Below are 24,154 nucleotides of genomic sequence, written 5' to 3'. Positions count from 1 at the left end.
TAGCATTTGCCACGCAAGATGAAAAGTATGTGCAATTTATTGTAGGACTCGATATGGATGCAATGATACCAAACATGGGGATTCGTTATGTGCTTGTAGGGGACTTGAACCTGTGATGCTACGAACGCTCTCTACTGATAAGCATTGTTACCTCTCATAGTGCTCACATGCCATAGCAGACCCAGATGCAATTGTGTGGTGGATGGTTGCCATGACCACCCATTGTCTCTCCGCAATTACCTGGCAGAGGCCTGCTGACATCAGAGACGGAGCGCCCTCGCTCTGTGAACCCGTTACATACTGTGGTCAACAGTGATCGGGGCTTGTAAGGAATTAACAGTGGGGATCAGTGTTCTCACTGCTCCCTGTTGCAGCGGGAGGCTGGTTGTCGGTCCCAGCTGGCTGCTGCTGGGCATAAGAAGCTGAGGTATGCCAAAATTCACATAGATACGCCAAAATGTGAGTGGCTCAACGTTTGGATTCCCAACCGTATAAAGAACATTATCCTACTAAAAAACAAAAAATTGCTCGAAGAGTTTATTAAAACAAGCAATGCAAGCGCAAAAATCACGAGAGATGCGCCAAAAAGCACTAAAATGAAAAAGCTCCTCCCACTGCGCTCACAATTTACATCAGAAGCTGAAAGATTACGCAATAAAATTGTGCCAAATCCAGCAAAGCCAAAGCAAGTGCCATAAACTGCGCCGATCACCTGCGCTACTTAGATCAAATTTGATTGGTCTATTCTGCACTTACTTTTTGCGCCTGTTTTCTGACATTCAGCTATAAATGTGTCAGAAACATCCAACATAGAGGCCACGCCCACATTTGTAAGGAGGGGGGGAAATGACCAAGACATTTGTAATTTTTCATTCTTTTTGGCACAAATCAGTTGTAAAAAATAATACGCCGTTATTCAGATGCAGATTACCCCGCGATTCTGGAGGAAGAAGCTTCATAAATAAGCCCCAACGAGTCTAGAAGCAATCACACAGTCGAATCACAAAAAAACTACACCTCCCGGCATGCCATGCTTCAGCGCGCTCTGTTGTGATTGGTGGAGGGGCGAGGTATCGCTGTGATTGGCTGACGTCCTTTCACCGTCTCCAATGGCGGCTGGACGTCCTGCGCATGCGGATAGACTGTCAGTCTTGGGTCCTGCTGCTGCTGCTGGTGGTTGTTGCCCTGGTGATAGTAATGGGGGGAAGCGAGAGCAGCGGGCGGCGGGTGTCCTTCGGGCTGGATGAGGAGGAGCGGGTCCAAGTGCTGCGAGGAGTTCGGGTGAGAACAGGAGGACGCCGGGAGGGGGTGTCCTCACATATGCCTGTACATATAGGATGTGTGACAGTAGGTCTATATCGCGATAGCTGCATGTTTGTTGTAATCATGAGACATCATTGGCCTCCATATATCAGTGCTCATATATCAAGAAGGGGGGAGGGGGGGTAAACTAATGGAAACTCCAGATCAGCGCAGTAGAGGAACGCGAGTGACCAGTGGCGCCAAATTAACAATAGTATAATTAATGTGTCGCTAAATATTGGCGCGATGTGTAAAAAAAGAGACGTGCCGCGTCTATGGTAAATGCCAGCAAATATGAGCCTGAAGTTACTGCTTTGCGCCATATTTATGAAGGCATGCATTTATTTTTGCGAATGTAACTGTAGTTTATGTTGTGAATCGGGCGCGGCGTTCAGTCCGAAACTTTATCAATGTGGCACGGATCGCCAGACGCGTTCGCGTTTCTTACGTTTGCTGTCATCCATTATATGCGCACATCAGTGTTCTGTGCCACGTAATGCCGATCGACCCGGCGGCGTCCCTGTAGATTATAATGGAGGGCGCACCGCCCCCCGCTGCCAATGTTCACTGTCGTTCATAGGGCTAAATCTGCATGCAGAAATGCGCAGCTGAGCATGGATGTATGCCGTGGGTATAATGGCGGAATCAACGCTGAGAAATCCGTTCACAAGGCGCAATTCGCAGCACAATTTTCCACGTGAATTCCACCTCCAAAAACTGTGGCAAACTCCTCGCCTTGCTGACGCGGTTTTGTGGTGGCGCTAATTCCTTGTACGGATTTAGTGCTGCCTGTGGGCAAAATCTGCGTGCGGGATTCCAACATGGAAAATCGTGTTCCCGCGTCTCAAGGTGACCGATCCCTTCTTGACTTGGAAACGAGCAGAAACGCGTCAGAATGAGGTACGCAGAGTTTGCCTATTGACCTAGCTAAATCCGCAGCAAAAACGTGTCAGAAAGATGCAGATTTTGGCGCGTTTTTTAGCCCCTTAGTGACCAAGCCGTTTTTTGTTTTTCCATTTTCATTTTTTTCCTCACACCTTAAAAAAAATTGTAACTCCTTTATTTATCATCGACGTCGCTGTATGAGGGCTTGTTTTTTTGCGGGACGAGTTGTAGTTTTCGATGCTGCTTTTTAATGTACCATATAATGTACTGAAAAACGTGTAAGTTGAGGGAAATGGGGGAAAAAAATTAAATTCCGCCATCATTTGGTGGGTCTTGTTTGTACGGCGCACAAACTGCAACAAAAATGACCTGATAACTTTATTCCATGGGTCAGTATGATTACTGCCGTACCAAACTTGTATCGTTCGTTTTTTTTTTTGTTTGTTTTTTTTGCTTTTTGCTATATGACTTTTTTCAAAGATATTTAATTTTTTTTATTATTTTTTGCCGCCATCTTCTGCCCATAATAACCTTTTTCTTTTTTCATCGACATACGTGTCTCAGGGCTCATTTTATACGGGATATTCTGTAGTTTGTGTTGGCACCATTTTGGAGTATATACCACTTCTGAGCGCTTTTTATTGCACTTTTTCTTTCATCGTGCGGGGTAAGTTATGCATTACTTTGATTAGGTCTGACTTTTACAGACGCAGCAATGCCAAATACCATATATACTCCAGTATAAGCCGAGGTTTTCAGCACATTTTTTTCATGCTGAAAAAACCCCCCTCGGCTTATACTCGAGTGAGGTAAAAAAAAACAACAAAAAACCTGCAATACTCACCTCCTAGCCTGCGTCTATGTCCCCAGCGTGATGGTCTCCCCGGCGGTGCGGTAAGCTGCTTGATAACTTGAATCACAGCCGGCGCTCGATCATTCACAGACATTCAGTGGATGACATCACTGAATGGCTGTGATTAGTTTATCAAGTGCCGGCTGTGATTGGCTGGCGCTCAGTCCATCAAAGTTCTTACTCACACAGCGCTGACGGCGGGGGAATTCGAAGCCGAGCAGGAAGATGACAGCGGGCAGAATTCTCAAGCAGCTTACCGCACCGCCGGGGAAACCATCACGCTGGGGACACAGACGGCGGCTGGGAGTTGAGTATTGCATTTTTTCTTTACCTAGTATATACTCGAGTCAATAAGTTTTATCAGTTTTTTGTGGTGAAACTTATTGACTCAGCTTATACTGGGGTCGGCTAATACTCGAGTATATGCGGTATATATTTTTGTTTTATTATTTCGATTCTTATAAATAGGCAAAAGGTTTTTTTTTTTTTTCTTACTTTTTTTTAAAATAATTAGTAAAACTTTATTATGTTTATTTTTACTTTTCTTCTTAGTCCCCAGAGGGGACCACAACTAGCGATGGATAGATCGTCCACGTGTTGCGGTAAAAAAATTCACACCTACATTTTCCTGTTGCGCAGATTTTAAATCCGCGGTTCATCAATTTATGCTGCGAGTTTTAACCACCGATTTCATCCCTACAAATTTGGGGGGGGGGGCTGAAATCCACTGTGAATCCGCACTAAAATCCGTGGCAAATGATGCATTTTTTTTCATCGAGGAAATAACAACCTTCTGCACGTACCAAAGTGACGAAAAATCAACGTGTTGCTCATAAGTTTTGTTTTCAGGATCTCTGCTTGCTTTAAGTAAATGGAAATGTTCTTTTTTACATCCAGAGGCTAAACACCCATAGTGACCTAATGCTACACACAGATGAGTGTTTGTTACCGTTGTATGCAGTCTAGGTGATCATCGGAGAGTTAAAGTGTGTCGCGAATGAGCCGCAGTAACCAACCGCATGCAGATTGCTGCTAATTACTGCATCTGTGCTTGCTGTGGTTTTAAGTTGCAAGTCAGCATAGTCATTAGCGCTAAACTATACGCGTTTACTGTAGCTCATCCGCAACATGTACGGGCGTGCGAATGGTCCGGACTTCAGTTACATGCACTGATACATTGTAACAAATTATCAGGACAGGACAGAGATTTGGGCTGTTGATGGGTTTACCTCACAGAGGATTGTCTACACTGATGTGCCAGAAGTCATGGGACAGGAACTAATATCATGTAGGACCCCCTCTGACATGGCATGGATTCCATAGGTGGACAGAAGACACCTGTGGGGTCCAGGTGGGGTGCTGGCATTGTGGTGATAACAGAGGTGCTCTAGTGGGTCTGACTTGCAGGGTGTACGTGAGCCACTCCCGCTAGATGTGGAGTGATTTCTAAGGCTGGGTTCACACAGGGCGGATTTGCCGCGCGGAATTTCGCCGCGGCAAATCCGCCCGCGGCCGCTAATCTTGGGATTAGCCAGCCATGTGGACGAGATTTATCAGAAATCTCATCCACACGGGACGGCCAATCCGCTGCGGTAAGTCCGGCTGAAACCGCGGCTGCAGCGGTTTCAGAAGATGCAGCATGTCTGTTTACATTTACTTTTTTGTTTATTTTTGTCGTGGCCACGCTCTCCTCTATGGGAGCGCCGTCAGCAACGGAAAAGCGAGCGGCCGGGCCGCTTCAAAGCCGCCACGCCTTTTTTCGCGGCGGTTCTCCCGGCGGAAATCTCGCGGTTTTTGCTGCGGCCAAACCGCGGGATTTCCGGCGGGAATACGCCCTGTATGAACCCAGCCTTATGGAGTCACTTGTCTGTCCGCACAGATAGTTTTCGGCAGACCCCGCCGGTCGTGGTTATTAAGCACCCGTGGACGGCCCCTGCGCTGTCCGCTGTGGCTGGTAACGCCCGCCTACTCCTGACACTGTGGCTCAAGGAGCGGTAAATACCTGCAGAACCTTAGAAATGGAATGTCCCGTCCGTCCGGCGCCTCGTCCGATAATTCGCCATGAGCATGCTGACCGGTGTTCATCCTCCCAACTTCTGCAGGTGTGGACGCCGAGGGAAGACCACTTCATAACTTACATAGTGCTATCCCAGGCGTTCAGTGTATATCACACACACTAGCAGTGACCAACCACGAGATCCGAAAATGCCGCCATTGCAGTTCTCTGCCCTGCCTAGCGGCTTCTCTCGCTCCCTGGACAGGAAAGGGTGCAGTGAAGACTGCTGGGAAGCATCTGCTGCAGGGCTGAATCTGATTGATACAATGTTATTTTTGCATAATGAACTACAATGTTGCAGTATGACGCAATATTTACCCGTAGTGCAAGCCTATTGACATGTCCATGCAACGTTAGATGCCACCCATCATTGCCAGGTGTTGGGGCCCCTGGCCCCCATTTGTATTTGGCTTGTGCTTTGCAGTGTATGCAGGGTGAAATAACAATATTGTAATGGAATCTCCGGCAGACGGCGGTGGATGATTGCCTGGATGGTCCGCCGCTATCGTAGCAGATGGAGGCCGCTTCCAGTAGGCTGTCCCTACTTCATTCATCGCAGCGGTCCCACGGGATGTAGAGAGACACGGAAAATGAATTTCCGCTTCTCGCATCTTACAGGGGCCACAGCAAAATAAAAATCCATGTTCTGGGCCCCCAGGCACCCGTGTTCCATACCGCCGTGTAGCGCATCTACGCCTTCCTTCCCAAGTACACTACTGTTATGTCAGTATAGGACACCAGTATGAGATATAGCGCTGGATCGGCTTTTTCTCTACTCTTAGTATAATGGTTAATTAGTATATACATGGTGATAATGTAGTCGGAGGATACATGGACTGTATGTGTCATATGGGTGAGGGTCCTTCTGCTCCATCTAGTGCTTGTATATTGTATTACACCAAGATGGGACAAATGAAAATACTTTATTTTCCGTGATGTAAAGTTTCCGTTTGCTTTAGTTTAACCCAATAATGATCACCTGCCATAGATGTAAAGCAGGCAACCGTGAGTGCTGTACGGAGCTGACGCTGCTCCATGCCGGCTGGATGTCAGCTCTGGTCACCAGCTGACAGCCACAGCAGCAGCCATGATCGGCGTTGGCTCTGATTGCAGCTGTTTACATCCTTAGATTCCGTTGTCAGTGTTGCTGGCAGTTAAGCGCCCATCCAGTGGGGTCCATTTCCTAAAATTGCTCCACCTCCCCCTTGTACTTCCTGGTTGTTACTGACCAGGACATGTGACTGCTGCAGCCAATCACTGGCTATAGAAGGCCACTGCTGTGTCAGTGATTGGCTGCAGCAGTCACATGTCCTGGTCAGCAGCTACCAGGAAGTACAGAGGGGAGGTGGAGCAATTTTAGGAAATGGGAAAACTCCTTTAAGGACGTCGTCTGATACTTGTACTGTGAGTTACGCGACTTCTTTTGTGGATCTTTCTTTTATAACATCTTTTTTTTTGCACATCCTGGTGCTGCAGGTACTAAAGGCCTCAGGTGCAACTTCCCGCTCAATGTACATCTATAGAATGGTCACATGACTTTTCCAATAACTTCTGTTCTACTCGGAACTCACAGACGTCGTGTCATGTGACTTAGAAGAGAAAATCCATGTGAAAATGCATTGTATCTTTGTTGTAGGAAGTTTTGGTGGTCTTAGATTTTGGTGGTTAGATCCCTCTAACCAGAAATCATTTGCCTTAGTATATGTAAATAATGGGGGAGGGGTCCAAGTAGTAGTCTGAACGTCTCTCTTGTCTATATTGCAGCTCTCTGATGACATTGTGAATCGTATGAAGGAGTCTGCGTGGCAGAGAGGAGAGCAGAACAAGATGCCGGGGACCACCTCAACAGCTCCGGTGGTCCCTCCCAGGGGGGAGTCTGCATCAGAAGCCAAAGGTAGGTGACCTCCAAATCTTGTACCTGCTGCTGCTTCCTGTTTGATGCATGGAGTAACAAGTGGCTCTATAACTGTAGGCCCTCAGCAAGCAACTGCAGGAGGGAGCAAACCGACCACGTATGCCGAGGATGAACTCTACAGGAGGTCAGTGTCTGCCGACCACAAATGGCACATATAAGGCTTTGTTCCCCAGCTGCCAGAGGGGGAAGGAGACTGAGATCTAACTGGGTACTTATTTACAGCACAAAAGAAGGAAGGACTGGGGACAAATTAGGGACTATATAGCTGCCAGGTAGGTGGCACTGGGGGCTATGGATTATATTTACAGCTGCCAGATGAGAAAGGAGACTAACTAGGGAAATTGATAGGGACTATATTTACAATTGGCAAGTGGGAAAGGAGACTGAAAAGTAGGAACTTATTTGCAGCTCCAAGGGGGGGGGGAGGAGGAAACTGACTGGCAATTTATTGTGCACTATATAGCTTCAAGGTGGGGGTGAAGACTCACTGAGAACTTGGTTGGGGCTTTATTTATATCTTCCAGATGGGGAAGGAGACCGACTAGGAAACCTATCGCTGATTATATAATGTCAAACGGGGAGTGAAGACTTACTAGGTACTATATTTACAGCTGTCAAAGGGGAAGGAGAGTGTCTTGTGGTTATGTTGGACAGGGGCGGGGGGATGAAAGACATACACAATCATGCAGAGGATTTGGGGTGTTGTAGACAGAAAAATGGGTCATGTGACACTGCCCAGCTGCCCACAATAACACAAATTAGTGGTACTGAGGGGGACACGGAAGGAAAAAGGGCTAAAAAATGTATTTTATTTTTTTAACTTTTTTTTTTTTGTACTGCTTTTGAATTCTGCCATGTTTTGTACACTGCTCACCTCCACAGTTGCATTCACAACTCTGCTGATTCCCACTTTGCTTACAGCTCCTCACTTCTCCCTTCATCGGGTACCTTGTATAAGGTTATGATGTTTTTGAGTGATTTGCGTCTTTCTGTGCAGATATGAGAAGGAACAAGCTATCATCCAGGAGGAGCTGGCCCGCATAGCCAGGAGAGAGCGGGAGGCCGCTCAGGAGCAGTACAGCTCTGCCATCCTTCGTGAGAAGAACTACACAAACCAGGAGCGCAGGAGAGCCGAACAGCTGGTGAGTGAGAATTGTCACTGAAGTACCATCTAGGAGGCTACTTGAGTGCTTTCTTAATCTGTATTACTGACCAGATAAGCAGTTGCTCATGCGCTCCGTATAATCAGGTGCAAGAACTAGAAATGGTCCTCAGCCCGTAAAAAGGAAGATCCGCAGCGCCTGAGGAGTTCTTGCCATTAAAATATGACATGTTATTAGGAGGCAAATGTCATAGGATATTTCAGTACTTATGATTTTTATTAAAGGGTTTGTCCAGGGTTAGAAAAACATGGCTGCTTTCTTCCAAACACAGCGCCACTTTTGTCCACATCTGATATCGCAGCTCAGCTCCAACTTCAATGGAACTGGCGCTGTGCTTGAAGGAAAGCAGCCATCTTTTTCTAACCCTGGACAACCATTTTAACCATATTGGCTGTAGTGTAGTGAAGGAATGCTTTGACAGCGCTGTACCCTGATGTCCTCCTGGCTCGGTGGTATCCAGCGTGTGGCTCTCAATTTCTTGCAAAACTGCAACCCCGAACATGTGCTGATAGCCGCAGGCAAATAACATCTGCAGTCTGGCTGTGATATAAGATATTGTGGCCCTTCTTTTTCTTCCCCGATGTATTATAAATAGGACAAGTGAAAAAACAAGCGGATCGCTGAAGTACGAAGAACTAATAGCGCACAATGTTGCAGCAGCACCATGAGGGTCTAGTGAATCTAAAATAAAGAAGCAACACTGCATATAGTCTTGATTTAAAGGGGTTGTCCAGTTGTAAACTATTGATGGCCTATCCTCAGAATAAGCCATGAATAGTAGCTCCACGGAGATCCATCGCCAGGGACTCCTACCAATCAGCTATTCTGTGGGCCGGAGTGCTTATACACTAAGCTGATTTCTGCAGGAAGCAAATTGCTCCGTTCTTAATGCAGTGGCCAGACTTGCTATTGCAGGCCAAGTTCTCATTAAAATTTATGCTTGTAATACCAAGCATGACCACTACAGTTGGAACAGAGCTGTCCGCTTCCTACAGAAATCAGCTCAGTGTATAAACGCATTGGCGCAACAAACAGCTTCTCATTGGGAGCCCTGAGCGGCAGGCTGCCGCCAATCTACAATTGATGACCTATCCTGAGGATAAGCCATTAGTAGTTTACAACTAGGCAACCCATTTGAGTATCTCCTAATGCTTTGTGTAAACAGCTCCTATGCAGACCCATGTGTGTCTATGGTAACAGACTAGAAGTTCTGTGTGCCATCTAAACCTGCAGTCATGTCCATGTCAGGACTCCCCTACTTTTTGCTGAAATCCCAAGTGTTAGGGTAAATGGCTGTTAGTTAAAGCCCCTCTCTGTGACTCTCTCCCCCGCTGAGCATTGTGATTAAAGGTCCTTTTATGCAGGCTGGTTATCATTGAATGTACCTACGAACACTTGTTCACCTGTTAATTGGGCCATGTAAAAGGGCGAAAGATCAGCTGATGAACAAACTAACAATCATTCGTTGGCTAATCGTGTTGTTTAGGTAAGCCTAAAAATGCTTGCCCATCTCTCCTTGTAAACAGGGAAAATTGCAGCCAATCAATGACAGCTGTATGGGGACAATCAGTTGTGGTTCTGATGCTTTCTTATGAGCTTAGTACTGGTACTGTATTTATGTTATGAGCTTAGTACTGGTACTGTATTTATTCACTGAGCTGTTCTGGTTGGGTATGCTTCTATCTTGCTGCTTTCTGCACAAGCAGAATATAGGCAGATAGGCTATCAGTGCAAAATATATAGTTTCTTTATGATGGAACGGGATGGCAAATAAAAAATTCTGCACAGGGTGCCATCAAAACTATGGGCAGCACTACATGAAGGTAATGAGCACAGACAGTCTTGGCCATTGTCAGTCAGTGGTTGTTAGCACAGACAGATTATCTGTCCTTGTAAAAGAACCCCCTCTGTGTCACAAGTGCAGTAACGTCTGTTATCCAAAAGGTGTCACCATTAAAATTTGCTCTACAGGAAGTATCCATTGATACCGGGGACACCTGCTGGCTGTAAGAGGAATTACATATTTCACAATATTTATTTTGTTCTCAAACCCCATCTTCCTTTATTTTACCTGTAACGCACTTGGAAGAACTGAGATCCAACTACTCAGGTGACAATTTAAGCACTTGGAAAGTCCAATTATGAATACACTATTTCAAATTTACACTGATAAATCTCCATCTTCCTTTGCTTTCTGGTTTGGGGCCAACGTCTGTCTCTGCTCCAGAAGACATAAATATTCTGAAAGGCTTTAGTGATGATGGGAATGAGCGCTGCGCTGCTAAATGCTTCATTTTATTCAGATTTGTAATTGCAGCAGCCTGTGGGCCCGAAGATATTAACATGCGAGCTCTGTACTGCGTCGTCTTGTTGATTGGGTCTCTCCATCGTTACTCTGTGCCTTGGATTTATTATAAAGGCAGATACGCCAGGGGAGTGACAAGCTGAATTATGGTATGATCAATTGGGACCGACTCCTAGTTTGTGTGGGCCCTCGGGCAACAGTCTCAGTGGGCCCCTATCCAGTCACGACATCACGACATATGAGGCAGTAAATCTGCAGCAGTGCAAACAGTAACCATATGACTGTAGATACTGGTTTTACACAGGTGTGGAATAAGTTGGCGTTATACAAATAAAGATTATTATTCTATAGGTGCTTTGCAGACCATATAAGTGATTACAGTACCATTATATCCAATGATCACAGGTGATGTTCTCTCTGACTACAGTTGTTCAGTTTCCTTTTTTTTTTTTCTAATGTATCCGGCCCAGACTGCCATGATGACTTCTCTCGACTATAACTTCTCTGGAATTTGATACACATATATGTTTGGATCTTTGCTTTTCCATCATGCCCCTCCCCCTATGTTATCTACATCTTTATGCAACCCCCTTTCAATAGTACCCAAGATAATAGTAATAATGCCCACTGTGGTACCCCATACAGTTGTACTGTCGGCATTTTTGTGCCTGTCGTAGGCCCCACACAGTAAGTGCTGCTTATAGTGACTCTCGCACAGTAAAAGTGTCCTCCACCTAGCAATGTTTCATATGCCCACTCAGTAATACCCCGTTTGTTCACATTCACTAATACCACTTTTTTTTTAGAAATAATGCCCCTGATGGCTCCCTTTCAGAAATAATGTCTGTCTGCCCAATTAATGCCCCCTTTTTAGAAGTCATGCCCCAAACCTCCCCCTGTATTTAGTCCATATCAGTCTTCCCTGTTGCTCCCGGACCTGTAATGGGTGCGCTGTACTCCACTTCCACGTTGTGCGGTCTTCTGACAGCCACTTGATCGCTGAGGCTGGAAATTAACTACAGCGATCATACGATTGTTACATGACTTCACAATGCGGAAGTGAGTGGAGGACCCAGTAATCTGCAGGGCTGTGGTATCCCAGCACTACCATAACTGCTGATATCTCTACTCAGTGGGGTGAGTCATTATCTAAGTATCTCGATATGCCCATTGGAGTATTGCTAGATGATGTGCAGAAGGTTACTTGAACTCGTTAGTCCCTAGGATTATACCGCAGGCTATATATTGCTGCCAGTAGTCCTAGACCTGTGCTAGTGGCTAATAATATGACTTATAATACATCTACACCGAACAGCCCTTTTTTTTTTAAAGTCCCCATCAGTAGTGCTATGGACTTCCTTTGCCCTTATAACTGCAGCAATTCATCGCAATGTAGATGGCACTAGGGGATAAAATCATTCTAGAATAGTTCTGCAGGAATATCGGCCACCGTGGACATGAAGCGTCTTGTAGATGGAGGTGCTGACATGTTCTGAGCCGCTGACAGGAAGGGGTCATCAATTAATGCTGCTTGCACCAGATCCATCTGACCTCTTTTTCTAGCTGGAGTCTTGCATCTCTGTTTCTCTTACACACAATGGCTCTGGAACTGGTCGTGTGCTGTTATAACCCATCCGCGCTGAGTTGGATGTTCAGACACGTTAGTTGGAGCCCCAGCATTGTATTCAGCTGACTGTGCAGCGCCAGTTGGTCAGAATGATTCCTGACATTCTCCTCTGACGCCTTTTGGTAATGAATTGTGTACATCCATAGGATCTCCTTTCGGCTTTTCCTTGATCACGCCATTCTCGGTATATACTTCACACCGTTACACGAGAAAACCCCATGCGGTTGGCAGTGAGGCCCCGGCTAGTCTAGCACTGATGACCCGGCCTCGTTGGAAGTCACTCCGATCGCTGGATCTTCCCATCTAATGTGGATTCACACTGAAACTGATCCACCGCTGCACTCCGGGGTCACAGCGCTTCCCTGTGTGGAAATTATTGCTTATTGTGAGAGCGGTGGGGGGGCTCTAATAAGGGGGTCACTCAGTGTGAGTTGAATGAATACAGTGATGCATATGTTTGGTCAGTGAATGTTTGGAATTCTCGCTTTTTCCTCTCGGTTATGCCTGTCGTAACATGAGGCAGGATGCGGTCACCCCCGAGGGCAGTATATGGCGCTCCTACGTCACCAGCACCGCACACCACCTATTATCCGCTTCACCTAGTATACATTACCATTAGTAACCGGCCACGAATGGACACCAGAGCTTCACTTCCACCAAGGACGTCCAGCGCTTCCTGCCTGTCAGTACAGCCGCCCCTCCTCCAACCTTGATCTGCAAAATTAATTGCCGCTCATAGAGATAATCTTATTCCTTTCTTAAATGTTATTAGCTTCCATGTAATTATCACTTAGCCTCGCTCGTCTGGCTGGAATTATACAGCGTCAGATGCCTGGATGGCGGCGCCGGCTGTGTTAATACATATTTCTCACCTGTCTTGTCTTGGTGACCCATATTGTAGCAGCAGCTGGATGAAATTGGCTGAACAATGCAACTTTCTTTTTCCCTACCGCTCCTTTGACATGATTAATATTTATACGGTTGAGCGGCATTCGGTCGCGTCATCAGTTTTAGAGCTAGAAATAGGGATATTGTTGCGTGAAGTGCCGGCTAAACCTATTTTTCTAATAATCGGTGTCTTCATTCAGCGCTATCACGTCCGTCTCCTCTGCTGTTTTCTCTTTCCATTAAGGGCCATCACAACGCTCTTTCCATAGGCAGACCTCCCAACCATTCAGCCCCAGCAAGATGGTCTTGGTTTTCAGCTGCTGTCATGGGAAGCCTACTGCGCAGAGCATCAGAGCAGTAGGCCGTTGAAGTGAATGGGACTGCGCAAATACGTATGATACATGTATATTGACTGGATATTTGCCCAAAAAATGAATGGGTCCCTAAATGGTAACTGTTAAGGGAGGTAAAGGAGGTCCTGAAGCTGCTGCCAGCTCTGTACATAGAGCTGCATTTTTTTTTTCTTTTAAAGTTTTTAATTTTTTTATGACCCTCCCTTCAGTCTTTCCTGCCTCACTCCTCCACAGAACCCCTGCCACTTTGTGCCCCCTCTTATCACACAGAGCCCCTGCCACTGTCTCTGCTCTCACAACTCCCCCATAGAGCCCTTGCCACTTCGTCACCCCCTGCTCTTTAACCCCCACAGAACCCCTGCCACTTTGTGCCCCCTCTTATTACACAGAGCCCATGCCACTGTCTGTGCTCTCACGACTCCCCCATAGAGCCCTTGCCACTTCGTCACCCCCTGCTCTTTAACCCCCACAGAACCCCTGCCACTTTGTGCCCCCTCTTATTACACAGAGCCCATGCCACTGTCTGTACTCTCACGACTCCCCCATAGAGCCCTTGCCACTTCGTCACCCCCTGCTCTTTAACCCCCACAGAACCCCTGCCACTTTGTGCCCCCTCTTATTACACAGAGCCCATGCCACTGTCTGTGCTCTCACGACTCCCCCATAGAGCCCTTGCCACTTCGTCACCCCCTGCTCTTTAACCCCCACAGAACCCCTGCCACTTTGTGCCCCCTCTTATTACACAGAGCCCATGCCACTGTCTGTACTCTCACGACTCCCCCATAGAGCCCTTGCCACTTTGTCACCCCCTGCTCTTTAACCCCCACAGAACCCCTGCCACTTTGTGCCCCCTCTTATTACACAGAGCCCATGCCACTGTCTGTGCTCTCACGACTCCCCCATAGAGCCCTTGCCACTTCGTCACCCCCTGCTCTTTAACCCCCACAGAACCCCTGCCACTTTGTGCCTCCTCTTATTACACAGAGCCCATGCCACTGTCTGTGCTTTCACAACTCCCCCATAGAGCCCCTGCCACTTTGTCATCCCCTGCTCTTTAACCTCTATAGAGCCTCTGCCACTTTCCTGACTCCTCGCTCTTGCCACCTTGTGGACTCTCCCTTTCTTTACATACAGATCCTCTGCCTACTTGTTGCTATCTCTTCTCTACTTCCCTTCAGGTAATGCGGGGTCTAGGCGCCCAGGTTCTAAATGTATGGGGTCCAGAACGTCCTGATGACAGCCCCATGCATAGCTCTTGAGAGAAGACAGAGTGATGATTGCTGTTGGGGTGGGCTGGAATGCCACCTGGCACGCAACATTAGTGCTGCATCCCCTTAACGGTTTTAGGTGCAGTGACACAGTTGTTTGCATTGTGTGTCTCGCAGGATTTATCACTTTTTGTGTTCTTTGAATATTAAGAGGTATAAATATGTCCTAATATCATCTTTACAAAGTATCTCATACTATACTTATTGAAAAAATGATCAAATATGGAATTGACAAGGCAACTGTTAGGTGGATTCGCAACTGGCTGAGTGATTGTACTCAAAGAGTGATCATAAAAGGCTGCACATTCAATTGGAAGAATGTCTCAAGTGGGGTACCCAAAAAGACTGAACATGAGTCAACAATGTGATGCAACAACCAAAAAGGCAAACACAATTCTGGGATATATTAAGAGAAGCATAGAGTCTAGATCACGTGAGGTAATTGTCCCCCTCTACTCTTCCTTAGTCAGACCTCATCTGGAATACTGTCCAGTTCTGGGCACCCTACTTTAAAAAAGACATAGACAAACTGGAGCAAGCTCAGAGAAGAGTTACCAAGATGGTGAACGGTCTGCAAATCATGTCTTATGAGGAACGGTTAAAGGATCTGGGAATGTTGAGCTTGCAAAAAAGAAGGCTCCGAGGAGACTTAGGAGCAGTCTACAAATATCTGAAGGGTTCTCACAGTGCAGAGGGATCAGCCCTATTCTCATTTGTACAAGGAAAGACTAGAAGCAAAGTGCTGAAACTCAAAGGGAGGAGACACAAATTAGATATTAGAAAAAAACATTCTGACAGTGAGGGTGATCAATGAGTGAAACAAGTTACCACAGGAGGTGGTGAGTTCTCCTTCAATGGAAGTCTTTAAACAGAGGCTGGACAGACTTCTGTCTGGAATGGTTTAGTGAATCCTGCACGGAGCAGGGGGTTGGACCTGATGACCCTGGAAGTCCCTTCCAACTACCATTCTATGATCTATAGACCAGAACAGATGCGCAATGAAAAAAGCGACTTCTGCATTGGTCTTGATGCCACCATATTGTTCCCTCGCTTTCAACTACATAACTAGATAGGTTTTGATGTTCAGGAGTCAGAAAAAAACAGGTTTGCACCCCATGTGAGGGCTTTAACGTTCACCATACTGACTTTTCAACAAACCTCAGGAAACCAGCCCATTAGAGCCATCGGCCCTCTCACAATTGGCACTTCCCTGTATGGAAATTACACCATGTGACCCCGGAGTGCAGCATAAAATCACGTGACAAGTTTTCCGGGGATCAGTTTCTGTTTGAATTCACATTAGAAGGGAAAATCCAGCAAATTTGAGCCACTTTCAATGAGGCCTGGTCATTGGTACTAGACTAGCCGGGGGCTCACTGCCAACCGGATTTTTCGTTTAACGGTGTGTAGAGTATAAAGAGAATGGCATAATTGAGGAAAACATCCAGCAAGAGGGAATCATGTGGACGGATACAACTCATTACTAAAAGGGATCAGAGGAGGATGTCAGGAATCGTTCTGACCAGCAAGTGCTGCACAGTCAGCTGAATACAACACTGGGGCTCCAACTAACGTGTCTGAACACGAAGCTCGCTGTTGTTTTGCACTGGGGGGTGTGTGTGTGTGGGGGGGGGGGGGGGTGCTATAATAAAGGGCCATTCGGTATAGATTATATATGTTGCAAACTAAGATGAGTGAAGCTTCTGTATATCCGGGATTTTTCACATTCTCCGCACATCGCCTAATCATGCTTTTTGGAAAACAAAAATCCTTTCAACACCAAGCGCCGGCACTGCGGCAGTCTACATTTTGATGTCACTTTAAATTTTAAATGAAATTCCCACAACCATCAAATCACATAAAATCCAGTCTCTTTAATTGCAGTAATTGCTTGCCGTCGGTACCGCCGCTTTGGACGGTAACCGTACTCTTGAAGTGCATCGTGATTAAAAAGAAGCTGCAAGCGAGTCTAATCAGGGAGGTTCTGAGACGTACAGAGAGAGGATTAGGCCCTTTGAAATCGGGCTCAGTAATGTATTTCCAGCTGGTTGCGCTGACGGCGCTTCCCTTTTGAAGATGGATCTTATCCGGAAATGTATCTACCTAATAGAACAATGAAATTAATTCTGGGAGAGGAGGCCTTGTGCCGGATTTACGGAGGAGCTAATAGGATTGTAGACCAGCGCTGGGTGGTTATCTCTTGGAGTTTAATCCCGAAACGGATAAACGCTTTCCTAGATTTACGGTGAAAAATAAATAAAATTTTGTGAAAGCACCAATTTTTTATTTTTTTTTTCCTTTTCCTTTTTTTTAATGAATAAGTCAAACTTCAGGGATTAATGAGTGATACGATTGTGGAGGAGATTACAAGAAGCATGAGGGTTCGTGGAGTGTGGATTTGTGGGGTTTCTTAGGGAGGCAGCAAGATAGGAGCTCTGAAACTTCACTGACTTTGAAATGCATGATGGGAAACAATTGATATAAGTATCCAGCCTGCACACAGTCACCACGCTGCATCCTCCTATAGCAAAGGGTCTCTGCTAGTTCTAGTAAAGGTCCAGCTACCTGAGTCTATAAGGTGAAGGTCCAAACTGAACACCAACTTTGCAGATGTTTTCTTCAATAGCTCTACAAAGTTTGAAACATTTAGTCAAGATTTATTATTGGTTAGGGAGAAAATCTGTTGCAATCCCAGGCCAGCACCGTCGTAAACTCCTTCAGATCCCCAGGCCAGAGCTCTTAAAATGAATCTAATCTTTATCTGCTAGACACTTTCCTTTTAATACCGGGTGTCTGAAAGCATCTGAAGTAGGAAAATGTTAGTAGTATGTCTGAGAGCCAGGCCAGCGCCCTAAACTCATTTACGCCCCCCAGGCCAGCACCCATAAAATGAATCTAATCTTTATCTGCTAGACACTTTCTGTTGTTAATACTAGGTCTATAAAGGCCGCCTGCAGACGAGCGGGTCGGATCCGGCAGCGAGAATTCTCGCCGCGGGACCCGACCCGAGAGCCTGCAGGGACGAGCGCGTACTCGCCCGCGCCTGGCGGCCCCGGCTCTTTCATGTGCCGCCGCGGGATTTCCGCCCGTGTGCTGGCAGCCTAAGTAGGAGAATGTTATTTGTAAGTGTGAGAACACGCTTGCCTATGGTTTCCAATAACAACCAACACAACAGTGAGCGCAGCTCTGGAGTATAATATATGATTTAACTCCGTATCTGAGAAGTAATGTATGTACATAGTGACTCCCCTAGCAGAGTAGTGAGTGCAGCTCTGGAGTATAATACAGGATGGAACTCCGGATCAGTACAGAATAAGTAATGTATGGACACAGCAACTAGAGTTTTGTTTTTTTTTCCTTTGCTTTTTCACCTATCATTAAAGGGGTTCTGACATGACAAAAAAAAAAATTTACTTACCTTTACTGGCCAGGACTGATTGTCAGGCATCTCCCCTCCTTCGGGCATCTTCTTCTTTAGCTTCTTAAAGCAGAGCTGGAGCGGTCAAAATGACTGCTTCCTGCTCTGCTCCGTCCGTCAGCCACTTCTGAGGTGAACAGACGGGCGCCACGTCACAAGCAGTGCTTGATGTGGGCGGCCGTCTGTCCTGGCTAAACTACAAGTTCTGCGTGTGCACAGTGGAGAGGTGGCCCGTCCTGACTCCTGTCAGAGGGCACCTGTCTTCTGCGCCTGCGTGCAAACCCTGAGGGGGGGGGGTGGCCCTTCCTGGCTTCGGTGGAGGAAGAAGAAAGCCTGCTGGGAGATGACCCCCGCTGCACAACAACAACAAAAGAAAAGGTATGCATTAGGTTTTTATGCTGTAGCACGCCAAAAATCGTGGGTTCTCTGTGTCCATAAGGCAAACCAGAGAACAATGGCTGTTAAAGCATAAAAACTTTATTTGTGTCCGAACCCCTTTAAACCTCTATAAGATATTATAAAATTTAGGTAATTGACCTTTGTAGCTTTCGTAGGATACTGAGACTTGTAGTTTTTCCGAAGACTCCTTCCTGAGCCTCTTCTATTGTGTGAATGGATTAACCCTTTGCAATCCAATTTTGAATTCAGAGTTTCCTAGGGGGCTTTCTCTTTCTGCCATTATACAATGGCGCCATCTGCTGGCTAGAGCCAGTACTGCGATATGTGACATGCTGGAGAGGCCCCTGAGAACAGAGCGGCCAGTAATCTACAGTAAGAATACCCTGCTGGACATCTTCTGACATCAGAACTGTACAGCCTTCAATCAGTATGTCATTAGACATCAGACAGTGGATTGGAAAGGGTTAAAGGGACCCTGTCATCTCAGAACAGTACTCTAAACTAAATAGTGATGAATGGGGAAACAGCGCAAGAATGGGTTTAAAAAATTTTTTTCACCCCTGGCTCCCCACTATCTCTCCATTTAGCACTTAGTTCTTGGTGCTGTTCTAAGGTGACGGGTTCCCTTTCTTTTACCAGTTTGCCCTACTTTGGAGTTTTGGCCTTGATGCAGAAGTTTCTTGGAGCGTCTATGTAATATAATTTCTAAGTATGTGCTGATTGCTGTTAATAATCACTGTTACAAACGCTAATTATCAGCTTGTCTTTCTGTAACAGCACCCCCTGTTCTGTTGTTTGGGGTGTGAAATGGCTGAAGGCAAAAAATATACAGTACAAACAGGTGAGACTGGAGCTGCCTGCAGAAAGTTATGGAAATGCAAAAAATGATGGAAAACTAATTCTGTGCTATAAATCCTGTTGACTAAAATGGAGATGTTTAAAAAGGCGGATTTACTGCTCTGAGCCGGGAGGTGGAAGTGAGAGCATCCGGCGGCCTAAAAAGCGTCCAGCACTGATACATTTATGAGGCTGTACCAGGCAGAACTTGGCAGATTGAGAGGGGGATCTAATGAATCTTTTCGGACCCGAGATCTGGCCACCAGCGGCTTTCACTGTAATTATTTATGTGAACACAACCCAAAGTATGGTCGACATTTCGAGGGAGAAGCTCGGTTCACTGTCCACTTATACCACAATAGGGATGCATGTTTCAAAATATTATGCAATAGACTCTTAATGGCCCCTTTTATTGGTTTCTCCACCCACTTTATTAGATTCCTCCGACCTCCTTTTATTACAGCCTGGCCCTCTCATGATTGGCGCTTCCCTGTATGGAAATGATCCCCGTTACCCCGGAGTGCAGCATAAAGTCACGTGACCAGTTTTCCGTGGATCAGTTTCTGTGTGAATCCACATTAGATGTGAAAATCCAACGATCTGAGCTACTTAGGAGGCCTGATGATCAGTGCTCGACTAGCCGGGGTCTCTCTGCCGACCGCGTGGGGTTTTCTCGTGTAACAGTGTGGAGAATATACTGAGAATGGCGTGATTGTGGAAATCATCCAGCGAAAAGGGACCCTGTGGACGGAAACAACTCGTCACCAAAATGGTTCAGAAGAGCAACTGGCACTGCACAGTCAGCTGAATACAACGACCAGTTCCAGCTCCATTGTGTCTAAGAGAGACAAAGACAAGACTTCAGTGGGCAAAGAAGCGCAAAACTTGTATCACCGAGCAGCGGAAGAACATCACCTGGTCAGATGGATCCAGATTTGTGTTGCCCCGTGCTGATGGGAGGTCAGGATTTGGAGCAAGCAGCATGAATCGATGACACCTTCCTGTCAGCTGATCAGAATGTCAGTGCCTCCATCTAATCTGCGACAACTACAGGAAGCTTCCTGTCCGCAGGGGCCGATATTCCTATAGAACGATTTCATCACCTAGTGGAATCTACCTCACGACGAATTACTGCAGTACTGAAGACCAATGGAGTATAACGCGATACTAGATGTTTGCAATGTTCCTGAGGTGCAGGTGGCAGGTTAGGACCAGAGATTGGATGTGGGGGGCAAAGGAGAGATCAGAGTCCAGTGTGACCCCCGAGGCAGTGGGTGTGCTATCTGGGGAATATGGTAGTGCCAGCTACCGATATGGAGATGTTGGGGGAAGTCAGCTGGAAGAGGGTGTAAAAACGAGAAGGTCAGTTCTGTTGAGAGGGTAAGTATGAGACATGGTGTTGGAGACAGTGGACAAACAGATGTTTTGGAGGAAAGGTGCAGAGATGTCACGGGAAGAGGTGTATAGCTGAGTGTCATCAGCATAGAAGCAGAGGAATGGAAGCATGTGACTCAAAGTCCTAGGAAGATCAGGAATCAGTCAACACCCACACTCCTCAGGAACCAGTACTAGGCTCTCGCACAGGAGAACAAAGAGGTACATCAAGAAATGCTTTTGCCCACAAAAAAACTGTAAATTAAGCACTCAGAATCCTCTGATGGAGAAAAAGAAGTGTTGGGAAGAACAAAAGGAGAGTGCTGGTTGTGGGGGATTCCCTATTAAAAGGAACAGAGGCCGCTGTCTGCAGACCTAACACCTCACGGGAGGTGTGCCGTCTTCCAGGTGCAATGATGGATCTGATAGACTATCAAGACTCTTCAGTTCTACAGACCACTACCTATTCCTACTCATACATGTAGGGACAAATGTTACTGCAATAAAGGACCTTGCCACTGTCTGGAAATAATTTAAAGATCTTAGCAGGGAAATGAAGGTAATAGGAGCACAAGTAGTCTTCTCACCTATCCTCCCAGTGGATGGCCATAGAATAAGGAAATGGAATAGGATTATTGAGATGAACAACTGGCTACATTGATGCTGCCATCAGGAAAGATTTGGATTTCTAGACCATGCAGTGAATTACCTTTTTATGATGGATTTCTTGCTAGAGAAAGGTTAGTCAAAAATATACAGCTAATGAATAGAATTGAGAACCTTGTTATTCGAAATGGAAAGTAAAAACAAAGACAAAAATTGCAGAAGGAAAGTAGAAGAGCAAGAGACACCGATCACAAACAAATGTTTTTTACACAAATGTACAGAACATGGGGAAACAAGAAGAATTGGAGCTCCTAATCAGAAGAAGAGAAATATGATGTAATCCGCATCGCAGAAACTTGGTGGGATCATACACATGATTGGAATACAAGGCTTGAAGGATACAAGATATTTATAGGAAACGCGCTTAATAAAAGGAGAGGAGGTGTTGTGTTGTATGTTAGGAAAGCATATATCTCCACAGAGACTCAAGCTTCAGAGCATGGTAGTTCTGTAGAAACTGTTTGGGTAAGAATACAAGGAGAGAACAACAGAAAGGACACCATTATAGGCATTTACTATAGGCCGCCTGGACAAGCAGAAGATATGAATAAACACTTTCTACATCAGATGGCCAAGTTCTCAAAAAAGCAGCACAACATAGTGATCATGGGAGATTTTACCTATCCTGACAATTGTTGGGAATCTCTCTCAAGCAAAAGTTTATCCATTCTTGCTGACCACTTTTATCTTCTAAAATATACAAGAGAAAACAAGGGGATCTGCCATCTTGGACCTAATTCTTACCAGCAGGCAGGGAATGATTGAGGAAGTACGGGTGGCTGGGACCTTAGGAGGCAGTGGTCATGCTATCCTTGAATTTTGAATAATGGGAGGAAGACCAGAGAGGACTCGGATTTCAGAAAGGCAGATTTTAATGGACTCAGAAGGAGGGTAGGAAGGATCCAATAGCTGGCTGTTACTAAGGACAGAAATGTCCAAGAAGGCTGGGGAATATTGCGAAATGAGATTATCAAAGTAGAATTGCTAACTCCCTAAAGGAAGGAAGAATGGGAAGCCTTTAAAGAGACTAGGGTGGATAAATTAACCCTTTCCAATCCACTGTCTGACGTCTGAAGACATTATGATTTAAGGCTGTGCAGCTCTGATGTTGGAAGACATCCGTCGGGGTACTCTTACTGTATATTGCCAGCCTCTCTGCTGTCGGAGTCTATCCAACGTGTCACCTCATGCAGTACTAGCTTTAGCCAGCATATAGCGCTGTTGTATAACGGCAGAAAAAAAGGAGGCCCCCTAGGAAAACCAGGATACAAATTTGGGTTGGAAAGGGTTAACACAGAACTTAAATACATACTAAAAAAGGAAGAAAAATTTGTTTATCAAATGAAAAGGATGGCATATCAAAAAAATATATAATGTGCACTGCAGGGCAAGTGTCAAAAAACTAAAGCTAATAATGACTTGAGTCTCGCTACAGAGGCCAAAAACAATAAAAAAGGATTTGGGGAATATGGCAAAAAAAGGCAAAGATGCTATAGGATGTTTACAGGGTGAAAATGGTGAATTGGTTAAAAATGATGTTGAGAAAGCCAAGCTTTTAAATTCCTCTTTTGTATCTGTTTTCTCTTAGAAAGTAAATGTAACATCGGCTGATTTACCTGGTGCTATTGGGGGAATAAAATAATCCAGTCTATCTATAAGCAGAGAGATGGTGAGGGAACGCTTAGCTAACCTACATGAATTCAAGTCTCCAGGTCTAGATGAAATACATCCTAAGATACTGAAGGAAGCAGCAGAGGTAGTTGCTGGAGAACAGGAGAAGCCCCACAAGATTGGAAAAGGGCAAATGTTGACCCGATACTCAAAAAAGGAAGAAGGTGGAGCCAGGAGACAACAGGCCTGTGAGCCTGACTTCTATACTGGGAAATTTCTTTAAACAAATTATTAAACAGCATACCATTTCCCTAAAAATAAGACCATGTTATATTTTAATTCATTCCTCCCCAAAAAGTCACTAGGTCTTATTTTCGGGGGACGTCTTATTACACTTAGCAGATTGGTCCATGTTCCTCCCACTGCTCTCAACACCTCCGACGCGCTTCCCGCATTCCTCGGCCGCTCATACAACATCACTTCCTACATACAGGATTCATAAATCCCGCCTCCAGGAAGCAATGGCTGTGATTGGTTCATCCAGTGCTGAATTAATTGGCTGAGCAGCGGTCGAAGAACCAATGTGATGGCTGTGATTGGTTTGTACAGCGCTGCATTGATTGGTTTATCCAGAACTGCTCAGCCAATCACAGCCATTGCGTCGTAGAGGTGGGATTTATGAATTGGCTGGTTAAACAGGTTGCCACAGGAAGTGGTGAGTTCTTCAAATACATCTGTCTGAGATCATTTAGTGAATCCTTCATTGAGCAGGGGGCTAGACCCGGATGACCCTGGAGCTACCTTTACAACTTTACCATTTTATGATTCTGTGGATTGCCCAGAAGGGACAAGTAGGGGCACAGTCCTCAGATCGTCTCCCCCTATGTGCACAGCATTGTATTAGCTGACCAGATACTAGTATTAATGATGAAAGAGCAGAGTTGTGTTGTTTTCTCTTCCTCGTCCCCCCCTTCTGTTCTATCCCGGTTCAGTTGATTTGTCGCAGGCATTTACAACAATCTCACTGTATGCGTTTCTGCTCGCTCAGACTGTTATCTCGTCGTTCTGAAGGTTAATTTGCGTTCGCAGGGTTTGTGCAGATTTCAGCAGCTGATGTTCTTGCGTTGACTTTAATGACTGGTGAAGCTCGGCAAGTTATTGTGGTACCGCTCCCCCCTCCTCCCGTCACTCTTACTGTTTTCCCGTCCTGCACTTTCTGTGAAAATAAAGCTTT

General features: G+C 45.8%; 1 protein-coding gene across 1 annotated transcript in view; it reads left to right on the top strand.

Moving 5' to 3' along the window:
- The first annotated feature begins 1,124 nt into the window (after positions 1-1,124).
- Positions 1,125-24,154, top strand: part of CHCHD6 (coiled-coil-helix-coiled-coil-helix domain containing 6) — a 248,992-nt gene continuing 225,962 nt past the window's right edge. The window contains exons 1-4 of the mRNA XM_066597036.1: positions 1,125-1,281; positions 6,861-6,990; positions 7,069-7,135; positions 8,009-8,153. Of these exons, the coding sequence (XP_066453133.1) occupies positions 1,132-1,281; positions 6,861-6,990; positions 7,069-7,135; positions 8,009-8,153 (492 nt within the window). The 5' untranslated portion in view covers positions 1,125-1,131. The remainder of the gene's footprint in view (positions 1,282-6,860; positions 6,991-7,068; positions 7,136-8,008; positions 8,154-24,154) is intronic.

Source organism: Eleutherodactylus coqui, chromosome 3 (genome assembly GCF_035609145.1).
Source record: "Eleutherodactylus coqui strain aEleCoq1 chromosome 3, aEleCoq1.hap1, whole genome shotgun sequence".
Lineage (NCBI taxonomy): Eukaryota > Metazoa > Chordata > Amphibia > Anura > Eleutherodactylidae > Eleutherodactylus > Eleutherodactylus coqui.
Note: the sequence above shows the minus strand (reverse complement) of the source record. Positions and strands in the feature narration are given on the sequence as shown.